The 12,484-nt window shown below is 47.9% G+C and overlaps 1 protein-coding gene across 1 annotated transcript; it reads right to left on the reverse strand.

The window, feature by feature from the left end:
* Positions 1 to 6,728: 6,728 nt before the first annotated feature.
* Positions 6,729 to 12,233, reverse strand: NKX1-2 (NK1 homeobox 2). Its single transcript, XM_028730006.2, has 2 exons — positions 11,576 to 12,233; positions 6,729 to 8,564 (listed from the first exon to the last, which is right to left on the reverse strand). Exons 1-2 carry the CDS (start codon positions 11,799 to 11,801, stop codon positions 7,963 to 7,965), a joined length of 828 nt encoding a protein of 275 aa, XP_028585839.2. The 5' UTR covers positions 11,802 to 12,233; the 3' UTR covers positions 6,729 to 7,962.
* Positions 12,234 to 12,484: the final 251 nt, after the last annotated feature.

Raw genomic sequence — 12,484 nt, forward strand, 5'->3', positions numbered from 1 at the left:
GAAGTTGTTTCTGTAATTCGAACTGAGGGATTGGATTTGTGGTGTTATCTAAACTCTGACCTTTAGCCTGTTGTTATATAGCTAAGTATCTTATCTTATCTGCTAAAACAAACAGAAAGCAGCATATCATCATCCAGGCTGGAACTGCTCCAACCGAATAGAGCAATGAATGATATGCAATATCTTGGATACTAAGTTATCATTCAGTCTTTCACCATTCTTGAAATCATGTGCTTGGGGTATGCACACTGCACCCACTTTTTTAAAAAAATGAAAAAGAAAGATTTGAAGAAAGATTAGTGGCCTGACGGAGACTAGTCAAAGGTGAACATGAAGCCAGCATCTCACTCACATTGAGTGGCAGCAGCGGGTGCCGCCGGGCCTGCATGGCAAGGCTCCCCTTTGGTGCCGGGCACTCAGCTCCCAGATAGGCATTGCACACAGCAAGCAGAAGAAAGGTCAGCATGCTGCTTGCCTGCCTGGCCTCCTGCTGGTCCATCCATTCCCAACAGTAGGGGCTGATGGGACTGGCTGGCTGGGCTCCCTCTGCCACTTGCTTCCTTACTCCGAGGCTGCCTCAGCTCCTGGCAACCAGCACCCCCTGGCCAGCCCCAGAGGCACCATTCGCCTGGAGTATTGTTTGCAACTCTGAAACGGACACTCAGATCTCTGTTATGAACTTCCCTGCACTGGCCTGGGTAGATCATGGTATGTTTCACTAACCCACTTCACGAGGTTAAAAAAGAATAATGTTAAAAAAGAATAATGCTAGTTCACCAACACAGGAGCCAGATATATGGAGAAACGTGACTCAAAGAAGTAGGAGGCCCAGGGTTCGCTCTGATTGTTTAGAAATACGCAATCGCTTTGAGGTCCTTTCCCCTAGCATGGAAGACGAAGAGCAGACTCCATTTGAGGATCTCTCCCTCATTACAGTCGATCAGGTATATGAAGACGAGGAGCAAAGGCAGTCCTCTGGGAATGTCCAGGCGACCTTGGAACCGACAGCTCACAGAAGAACCCCGACCAGACCTAAGAGGAGGCGTGTAGTGGTGATAGGGGATTCCCTACTGAGGGGAACAGAAGCAGTGATCTGTGGGCCTGACAAGATGTCTCGGGAAGTGTGCTGTCTCCCCGGGGCTAAGATCCAAGATGTAACTGAACGACTGCAAGGAATCATAAAACCCACTGACAAATACCCCTTCCTCTTGGTTCATGTGGGAACCAATGACACTGCAAGCAATAGCCTCCAGAAGATCAAAAGAGATTACGAGGCTCTGGGCAGGAAATTGAAGCAATTAAATGCACAAATTGTCATCTCATCTGTCCTCCCAGTTGAACGACGTGGCCCAGGGAGAGAGGGAAAAATAGTGGAAGTGAACAACTGGCTTCGCAAATGGTGCAAACAGGAACGGTTTGGATTCTTAGATCACGGAATGCAGTTTCTTGAAGATGGACTTCTGGCAAGCGATGGGCTGCACCTCACAACGGTTGGGAGGAATGTTTTTGCAAAAAATCTCAGAAACCTCATCAGGAGGGCTTTAAACTGACTAATGTGGGGGAGGGAGACAGTGCTCCTGAAGGTAGGAGTCTATCAATTGATGAAGATGATCATCCAAATGTCATAGACCGAATGGAGCAAAGAGCATGCAGACCTAGTGGTGGGAGGAGAAAATCCTTAAATAAGAGACACGGGGGAATGATTAATGGACTTCAATGTCTGTACACTAATGCGCAAAGCATGGGAAATAAACAAGATGAGCTTGAGCTCCTGGTACAGCAAACTAAATATGACATAATAGGAATCACTGAAACCTGGTGGGATAAATCCCACGATTGGAATGTAATAATGGAGGGATACAATCTATTTCAAAGAAACAGACCAGACAAGAAAGGAGGAGGAGTGGCGTTATATGTCAGGGATGTGTATACCTGTGAAGAGATCCAAGATTTAGAACCTCAAAGCCAAAGTGAGAGCATTTGGGTCAAAATTAAGGGAGAGAAGAATAACAGTGACCTCATTGTGGGAGTTTACTATAGATCCCCAAGCCAAACGGAGGACATAGATGATGCCTTCCTGGAACAGATGGCCAAGCATGCAAAAGGAAGGGAGATAGTAGTAATGGGGGACTTCAATTACCCGGATATTTGTTGGATGTCAAACTCAGCCAAGAGCATAAGGTCAAACAGATTCCTCACTGCCCTTGCAGACAACTTCATTGTCCAGAAAGTGGGAGAAGCAACAAGAGGAACAGCCATTTTAGATCTGGTCCTAACCAATGTTGATGACCTGGTTAGTGGGGTAGAAGTGGAAGGATCATTAGGCGCGAGTGATCATGCTCTTCTGAAGTTTACTATACAGCGGAAAGGAGCAGCCAAGCATACTAGGACTCAATTTCTCGACTTTAAGAAAGCCGACTTCATAAAGCTTAGGGAAGTGCTGGGTGAGATCCCATGGACAGTAATACTAAAAGGAAAGGGAGTTCAAGATGGCTGGGAGTTTGTTAAGAGGGAGATAGTAAAAGCACAACTTCAGGCAATACCAATGAGAGGGAAACATGGAAGGTGCCTAAAGAAGCCAGGGTGGCTATCTAAAGAACTTTTAACTGAGTTAAGATTAAAAAAGGATGTGTACAAAAAATGGAAAAGGGGGGAAACCACCAAAGAGGAATTCAAACAAATAGCCAGCACGTGTAGACACAAAGTCAGAAAAGCTAAAGCACAAAATGAACTCAGGCTTGCTAGAGAGGTTAAAAGCAACAAAAAAGGCTTTTATGGGTATGTTCGTAGCAAAAGGAAGAACAAAGAAACCGTGGGGTCACTCAGAGGAGAAGATGGTGAAATGCAAACAGGGGACACAGAAAGGGCTGAACTCCTCAATGCCTTCTTTGCCTCAGTCTTCTCCGATAAAGAAAACAATGCCCGACCTGAAGAATTTGGAGCAAATGATTCAGCAGAGGAAACACAGCCCAGAATAACTAAGGAGATAGTACAAGAATACTTGGCTAGTCTAGATGTATTCAAGTCTCCAGGGCCAGATGAACTGCATCCAAGAGTATTAAAAGAACTGGCAGATGTGATTTCAGAACCACTGGCAGTCATCTTTGAGAATTCCTGGAGAACAGGCGAAGTCCCGGCAGACTGGAGGAGGGCAAATGTTGTCCCTATTTTCAAAAAGGGGAAAAGAGAGTACCCAAATAATTACCGCCCAGTCAGTCTGACATCAATACCAGGGAAGATTCTGGAGCAGATCATTAAGCAAACAGTCTGTGAGCACCTAGAAAGGAATACTGTGATCACCAATAGTCAGCATGGATTTCTGAAAAATAAGTCATGTCAGACTAACCTGATCTCGTTTTTTGACAGAATTACAAGCCTGGTAGATGAAGGGAACGCAGTGGATGTAGTCTACCTTGATTTCAGCAAGGCATTTGACAAGGTGCCCCATGATATTCTTGTAAAGAAGCTGGTAAAATGCGGTCTTGACTATGCTACCACTCAGTGGATTTGTAACTGGCTGACTGACCGAACCCAAAGGGTGCTCATCAATGGTTCCTCTTCATCCTGGAGAAGAGTGACTAGTGGGGTGCCACAGGGTTCTGTCTTGGGCCCGGTCTTATTCAACATCTTTATCAACGACTTGGATGATGGACTCAAGGGCATCCTGATCAAATTTGCAGATGACACCAAACTGGGAGGGGTGGCTAACACCCCAGAGGACAGGATCACACTTCAAAACGACCTTGACAGATTAGAGAACTGGGCCAAAACAAACAAGATGAATTTTAACAGGGAGAAATGTAAAGTATTGCACTTGGGCAAAAAAAATGAGAGGCACAAATACAAGATGGGTGACACCTGGCTTGAGAGCAGTACATGTGAAAAGGATCTAGGAGTCTTGGTTGACCACAAACTTGACATGAGCCAACAGTGTGACGCGGCAGCTAAAAAAGCCAATGCAATTCTGGGCCTCATCAATAGGAGTATAGCATCTAGATCAAGGGAAGTAATAGTGCCACTGTATTCTGCTCTGGTCAGACCTCACCTGGAGTACTGTGTCCAGTTCTGGGCACCACAGTTCAAGAAGGACACTGACAAACTGGAACGTGTCCAGAGGAGGGCAACCAAAATGGTCAAAGGCCTGGAAATGATGCCTTATGAGGAACGGCTAAGGGAGCTGGGCATGTTTAGCCTGGAGAAGAGGAGGTTAAGGGGTGATATGATAGCCATGTTCAAATATATAAAAGGATGTCACATAGAGGAGGGAGAAAGGTTGTTTTCTGCTGCTCCAGAGAAGCGGACACGGAGCAATGGATCCAAACTACAAGAAAGAAGATTCCACCTAAACATTAGGAAGAACTTCCTGACAGTAAGAGCTGTTCGACAGTGGAATTTGCTGCCAAGGAGTGTGGTGGAGTCTCCTTCTTTGGAGGTCTTTAAGCAGAGGCTTGACAACCATATGTCAGGAGTGCTCTGATGGTGTTTCCTGCTTGGCAGGGGGTTGGACTCGATGGCCCTTGTGGTCTCTTCCAACTCTATGATTCTATGATTCTATGATTCTATGATTCTATGATTCTATAATCAAAGAATCTTTTATTGGTCCGCTCTCCATTTCAGGAATAAGTGCATCCATTGGACTTCCCACTAGAGGGCATAGGGGTTATTTCTTTGAAGGCTCTGAGGAGTAAGGATTAAATTTCAAGTGCCAAAAGGGAGGTAATATTTTCCGCTGCAGCAAAAGCATCGTATCTTCTGACACTTTAAAGACGAACAGATTTGTGGTGGCTTAAGCTTTCACAAATTGATGAGCGCTTCATCAGGTGCGCAGAGTGTTATATTATCTGTTGGCAAATAAATATACAAGCACGGATACAGAAAGTGGGAGATGGAAACAGTGAAGCCAGGATATTCAGTGTAGAACTGCTGTGGCACATCTATGGAAAGCCCAAGTTGATACAAGTTAAGAACAGGGAGTGATCTATGCTGCGAACATTTGACTTTTGCAGAGAATTCGCAAGTGCACTGGACCTCTTACTTTCATAGCCTTCTGGGACCAATGTTTACCTCCCACACACACACACACACCAATGTGTGTGATAATAAACATTTGTATAGCATTTTTTAGTGTTCAAAGTCTTTCACGTGTGTTTACTTCATTATAATTCTTACAACAATCCTGTAAGGAAGCCCACAGTATTATCTAAAATCTGGCAAAGTGGACTGAAGGAGGGGGAAATTGAGCCTGAGTCCCCTCACCACTAGCCACGGTGGCTATACTCTGCCATGCTGTTGGAGGCAGTATCCATCTGAGCACTAGTAGCTGGAGATCACAGGAGGGGGAAGTGCTTTTGCACTCAGATCCTGCTTGCGAGCTTCCAGTAGGCAACTGGTTGGCCACTGTGAGAACAGAATGCTGGACTAGATGGGCCATTGGCCTAATCCAGCAGGTCCTTATTTTGCTCTTATGAGAGTGACTTGCCTGGAGTCATTTAATGTGTTCATGATGGCAGAGGCAAGATTTGGACTTGCTGATTCATAGTTAATTCTTTTATAGTCCAAGCTTAAGCATATCTACTCAAGAGCTCACCCCCACTGTGCTCAGTGGGCCTTACTTGCCAGGTAAGGGTGCACAGGATTGCAAAACCATTTTTCCAGAGTTCTAAAATGCATTGGGAGCTTCCACAAATACAGGAGCATCCCCACTTCAACTGGAATGGTGGGGGCACAGATACTTCTTGCTGCTGTGCTCCTGTGTATAATTAACACAACTACATAATACCCGAAGAGGGCTTTTGTTAAGACTGCAATCCTAGCCCACCCCCTCACTTGGGAGTAAACCCCATTGAACCCAGGAGGATTTTTGAGTAGACATATACATTTTTTAAATTAAATCTTCCCCCCACTTTTTTAAAAAGGGAGAAACAATCCACGTATGGGGCTAAGAGAATTGTCCATCCAACACACACACAAAAAACTGTATTACCCTAAAAAGAATGTGGACAATGTAAGATATATATATGGGTGTGTTTTTAACCATCCTCCTAGGCAAAAACTTGAACTGAGTACTGTACCACAAAGAGCTAAGATGAGCATGGTCTTCAGAAGTGAAAAAGTTGGACCCTAAAAACAAAATTCTGCAGATACGTTTCATTGGGAAATGGCTTAAATGCATATTCTTCCAGAAACCCAAATCAACTTTTTTTTGTCTTTGTTATAGGGTCAAACAGGAGGTGTCCTTACATTCTACAAGATCTACGTCTTGCCTTCTTCCAGGAGCTGCCAACTTTTTAATCCTGTGGGCACATTTCTCAGCAAGTGCTGTGAGCATCACCTGCTTTGGCCACCTACAGTGGAATTAATCTAAGCCTTGAAAAGTACATAGAGCTGAAAGAGGAAGTGGCAAGGAGCAACACTTCCTCCTTCAGCTCCATGTACTTTTCAAGGGATAAAAAGGCAACCATAATTTAGCACCTCATGACCAAGGGGACATTGAATGGGAGAGAGACTCAGAGGATTTGTTGAGCACTCTTAAGAGCACCATTGTACCTATGGGCCACACTTGTGATGCCTGCCTTATCCTGTATGCCAAGTGAGTGCAATCTGCAGTTTCTGGGTTAGAGACATGTTGAATTTCAGGATATGGTACTATTCTTTAATGTAACCGTTGCCTGCCTTGGTTGGTCAGCAGGATGGTAGCAATAAGGCACTAGCATGAAAGGAGGTGTGAGTTGTTTAAAGATCTGCAGCCAGTGTTTATTGTAGTGGTGATCGCTCTTTTTCTACACAAAAGGTAGTAAAACGCCTACAGTATCTTACAGTGTACTTATAGCACCTTTCGTACGAGGTGCTATTTTTACGCGTGAAGTCTATATTTAGAACCAAAACAAAAAAAACCACAATACCTGTTCTTGTACATGAACAAAACCTTTTCAGATCATTAAACTAGAATGGGATCTCTACTTTGGTTGAGGTTTTAGTCTACCACAGCACATTTATGCCCAATCATCTGGGAGTGCAGTCCCTTGGACAGTGGGACTGGACTTGTAAACATGCAGTGGGTTGCACTGATTAACATTAACCCACTGGTTACTTGAACCCCACATTTGGTTTATACCGCCCTCTGGTGGCTCCGGACCTACCACCAAGCAGGAACATTTGCTTTTAAATACAAAATTGTATGTAGTCCAGTGCACATTTTATTAAAATACTGCCTTCATTTCCAATCTACATTTTGCATATTCCACTGTTACACACATCCTGTATTTCTGCCTAGGAGTGAATGTAATGTTCAGACAGGATCATGCAGCATGGGTACGCTATAGTATGCATACCTTAGCGTGCATACTGTGGACTGGTCCAGCATCTAGCCAATTTAACAAGGGTGGGAACTGAATTACAGTGGCTCAGTGCATCACAGGGCACCAGATAGAAACTAGAGGGAGGAGGAGAACATTACAGTGGGGGAACCTTTGATGTCCTTCCAGCCTGTTAAATCCACATTTGTGTCTTCTTTCATTCTCTATAGAAGAATCAAAAGGAATAGCCCTATACATATCAAATACTGTATAGCTGCCCTCTTTATTTCTGAAATAAATCCATATTCCTGCATTGAAACTCACTCTGGTTTCCACAAATTTGAAGGAACTGATGAAGTTTTGGTTTTGCTTTAAAAAAAAAGTTTTGGATTGGGATGTATTCCCGCCCCCTTCTCTTTTCCCACCCAAAGTCAAAACAAAACAAACAAACAAAAATGGGGGGGAGGAAAGCACCCATAACTAGGTAATGGTGATCACAGGGTGGAATATTAGAGGGCATGCTCATAAATAACACTTAGGAAAACAGACATTTCAGCAGATGGAGTGTCAAAACTGGATTTCCTCGGTTTGCTTCAACTCGGTAGAGGGTTTGCTCTTCACTCCCGCGCAGGGGACACCTGCAAACCCTGCAGGGAACAGGTTCCTCTTATAGGTGAGGGGTATAAAAGGGGGCCAGGTACGTGGGGCTAAAAAAGGAGGGAAAGGGTCCCCCTCCTGCAGCCAGGGGAAGGGGAGCTGCCCCGGGGAAGAGGACGTTGGCCGAGGCGTACGAGGAGAAAGTCTGGTAGGCCAGGCTGCTGGGGCCTGGCGGACTGGGGCTGCCATCTCCTCCGGCGGGCAATGCGCTGTTCCCCGGCTGCGCCGCGCCGTCGCCTCCGGAGTTCTGTTTCTTCCATTTGGTCCTTCGGTTCTGGAACCAGATTTTGACCTGCGTCTCGGTCAGGCTGAGCGACAGGGCCAGGTTGAGGCGCTCGCACACCGACAGGTACCGCGTGGCTCGGAACTTGTTCTCCAGAGCCACCAGCTGCTCGTAAGTGAAGGCCGTCCGGGCCCGGCGAGGCTTGGCGCAGCTGGGCTCCGCTCGGCGCCTCTTGGACGACGGCGGCGGCGGAGGCGAGCCGGGATCGTCCAGGTCCGAGGACGAGGAGGGAGGGAAGTCGGGCGAGGGGAGCGGCGCGGGGCCCGGCTCCTCGTGCTCCGATGCCTCCAGGGCGGCCGCTTCGCTCTCTCCGCCGCTGCTGCTGCCATCTGGGGAGACACACAAGGACAGAATGAGGCCAGGGGTATTTCCCGACCCACCTAAGGGCCGCTTCCCTGCCCGGAAGCGGGTCCTCTCCGCCCGGATCCGCATCGCAGTCTCCGCGTAATTGCGCACATGGCCTAGTGAGCCGCCCGATGGAGCGGACGCTAAATTCAGTTCAGCTCCATCACATTGGCGGACACACACACACACACAAAAACACACACACGGTTCGGAGGGTCTTAGCCCTGGAAACATGCGCGGCGGCTTAAAAAGAAATGGTGCGCATAGAGTCAAAAAAGCAATGCTGACTTTTTAATCACTGCCGTTGAGCATACGCAGAGTGTCTTCCCCCTGGGAAGTTGCCAGTGTCCCACATCGGGACGTACAGGGGGAAATTGCCAAATAGGGCGCATCTCCGTTGCTGGACCCTTGAAAGAAAGTTAACTTTCCACATTCAAGACAATAACTGAACCAGAAATGATTCAGTAAAAGAGGATCTGGGTTCCAAATATGCTTTCCTGGAAGTTAACCCCCTCGAAATCAGTCGGACTTCAGAGAAAGCATGTTTACGATTACAGATAGGTAGCCGTGTTGGCCTGCCATAGTCAAAACAAAAAAAATTCCTTCCAGTACAGTAGCACCTTAAACACAACTAAGTTAGTTCTTGGTATGAGCTTTCGTGTGCATGCACACTTCTTCAGGTATCTGAAGAAGTGTGCATGCACACGAAAGCTCATGTTTACGATGTGAGCGTTAAAATGAACTTGTTTTTTCTTTCAGGGATCTAAACACGTCGGTCCGTCCCCCCTCCCCACAGCAGAGATTCATTTTGTCCCTTCTGCGATCCTCTCGGCATCTCCCCGTCCGGCTTCTGATGTCTCCTCTGCAGGGACCTTGTTTTCAGTTCCAGGCATGCCTGAGCCCAGGTACTTCCAGTTTCAATAAAGGTGTTTCATAGAATCATAGTGGTGGAAGGGACTTCGGGGGTCATCTAGGCTAGCCCAACCCCCTGCATTGGAGGAGTCTCAACTAAAGCATCATGGCAGGTGGCCATCCATCCTCTGCTTAAAAACCTCCAAGGAAGGAAAGTCCACCACCTGCCGTGGGACTGTCTTTCAATATGATATGGAGAGTGGGGGAAATTACTCTTTTTGGTCTGTACCTAAGGGGGCTTCTGCCCAGTAAGACAAGAGCTTTGATGGGCGCCAGTGCAGTGCAACGTTTAAGGGACTGTGATCTGCGGGGGACCAAGCTCACTGGGTCTCCGTGGGCCAGTCACTGACTCAATCTAACCTACCTCACAGGGTTGTTGTGGGGATTAAATCAGGAGGAGGATGGAGGAAGAACTCGATAAATGCAATAAATAAATGCAATAAATAAATGGACGGACCGATAAGACAACACGCAAGATTGCACATAACGTGAGTCATGAATGAGTGACGCGTGTCTGCTTTACCGCCCCATCCAAACTTGTCATTTCTTAGGCAGCCCCTTCCACCAGAATTATCATCTCAGAACTGATTATGGCAGGAGATACAGATATTTTTAAGAAGGGGGGTAAAGTTAAGAAAACTTTTTTTGGTTTTGGTTTTTTTAAAAAGAGAAGTAAATCCTCCACCTTCTCGCCCACCCCCGCCCCGCCCTCCTTCCCGTTCTTTTCCATCTTCTTTTTCCCCGGCCGCACTAATAGAGTTTCAGATTTGTGAAGGGGCGGATCGATAGATGTCATCTATTAAAGGTAAGTTTTAATCGAACAATATTAGGATCAGACGGGGGGGGAAGGGGTTTGAAGTTGGTACCGGCAAGCTGTGGGAAGGAGATACGCGGGAGTCGGTAATAGGATATCGATCAAGGGGGAGCGAAGGCATCCTCTGGTGGGGGAGGCCACAGGAACAATTATCTCGCTTGTCCTTCGCCCGGCGCGTCCCTCTGCCAATCAGGCTGCCATCCGGCCAGGCTGAGCCGAAAACAATCGCGCCGGGCTGCAGCTTCCCGGCTGGGGGCGCGGCGAACTCCGCCAGGGGGACCGCGCAGCGCTCGCCGTGTCCCCTTCCGCCGCTTCTTAAAGGGGAAACGCAGCCGGGCCACGGGGCCTGGGCAGCTGCGACCTTCCGCGGCCCCGAGAGGAAGTGAGAGAGGGGAGTGAGGATGCACCTCGTCCGTAATAATAGCACATGGTACCCCAATCCAGGCATTTAGCTCGGCCGCGGACCCTGTCCTGAATGCCGCGGAGGATTCACACGTACACAAATGAAAAGCAAAAGGTGACTTCCTTCACCAGGCGCTGGGGATTCGTCATCCATAATCCAGAACATTATCGGTATGTTAACTCATGACAAGTCCTGTGTCTTTAACAGGTGCGGGTGGGGGCGGAGATTCAGCTTGCCATCACTGCAGGAGCTTCACCGGTTGAATTTCCGCCTTGCCTGCACCTCTTAAGGGCAGACGGAGGTCGCTGCTCCTGCGTCGCACCACCCCGTATTGGGTTAAGAGTTCGTTTTAAAGTTATGTTAAGCAGCCTCCGCCCCCGGGGGTTAAAGTTTTACCAAGGAAAAGCCGCCTTTCTGCGCTCTCAGCCAACAAACTGGGGTTGGACTAGATGACCCTTGGGGTCCCTTCCAGCCCTAGTACCGCTCTGTGAAACTGAATTCAAGCCAGCCCCGCTTCGACCCACAAACTAAAAAGTTAACCGTTGCTGCGCATCGTTCTCACGCTTGGTGTCCCATCAAGAAGCACAGCAGCAACCCTGGGATAGTCTCACACGCTCCCCTGCCGTTCAATAGCCACAGATCTATAGGGCGACCATATATGCATGGGATGGTTAATCCCAGCAAAACACTATAATCTATTAAAACTTTTAATGGGTCACACAAGCCTTTCCCCCCCCCCGGAAGTTCTGCTAAGAAAGACACCTGGAAGCATCGTTTGCTGCTTTCCAGAAATGAGCCAGCTCGGAAGTTTTCCTGAAACCCAGCCAAACCGCGCGGATCAGATAAAAGCAGAACGCGCCGCCTACCATGATATGCCTCTAGTTTATTCCTCCTGCTGCTCGGGTGCCTTTCCACGTCAACTCTTCCCAAACTTTTCTCCCGCTGCCCCGCGTGGGGGATGCTCTCCCTTCTCCCTGCTGCTGGGTTGCTCTTCCTGGTAAATTTCTGAGGATCCAGGATGTCCAGGATGGAGAAGGAGATCTTCGTGTGGATGGGGGCTCCTTTGGCCCCACTCTCCGGACAGTCCAGCATTCCCCGCTCCGAGTCCCGGGTAGATCTGCGACGACCCACGCTTGGCAGCAATTGCACGGCCAGGTGAAAAGCCAGCCCCGCTTTCCCTCGGAAGACGCGCGGCTTGAGCCCGGGGGGAGGCTGTCCATAAGAGGCAGGAGGGTCTCCCTCGGATGCACCCAGCGCGGACTTCGGAGAGGTTTGTCTGGAGAGAAGGGGGATCTCCGGGGTGGGTGGGAGGGAGAGGAGAAAGAGGAGGATCCAAGATGAACAAGCGAAGGAGGCTGCGATTGGAAGGAAGGGGCTTGCAATCCACCTACTACTGCCACTTTCCTTCTGCTTCCTTTATTATTCTGTGGTTGTTGGGGTTTTTAAAAAAAGCATAAAACTGCTGCCCTCCCAAACACGTGGAGAAGAGGACAAGCCTTGGAAATGGTATCTTAATCGATGAGATTGCAGCCTTTCCGCTCCCTCCCCTCCTATAGGGTATGAAGTGACAGTGAAACGTGTTTGCTATAATAAATGAGTCACTAGGGTAAGAAGGGAGATGCTCACTTCTTTCCCCTGGAGGTAGATCACAACAGAAGCCTCCGAGGGGATCGCAGGAGGCTTTGTTGTTGTGGGGCATTCATTCGGGAAGAGGAAGAGCTGCCATTCCTTTGTAACCTACAGTCTCTGGAATTCTGTGCCTTTATAAGAATGCC

This window comes from Podarcis muralis, chromosome 6, assembly GCF_964188315.1.
Source record: "Podarcis muralis chromosome 6, rPodMur119.hap1.1, whole genome shotgun sequence".
NCBI lineage: Eukaryota > Metazoa > Chordata > Lepidosauria > Squamata > Lacertidae > Podarcis > Podarcis muralis.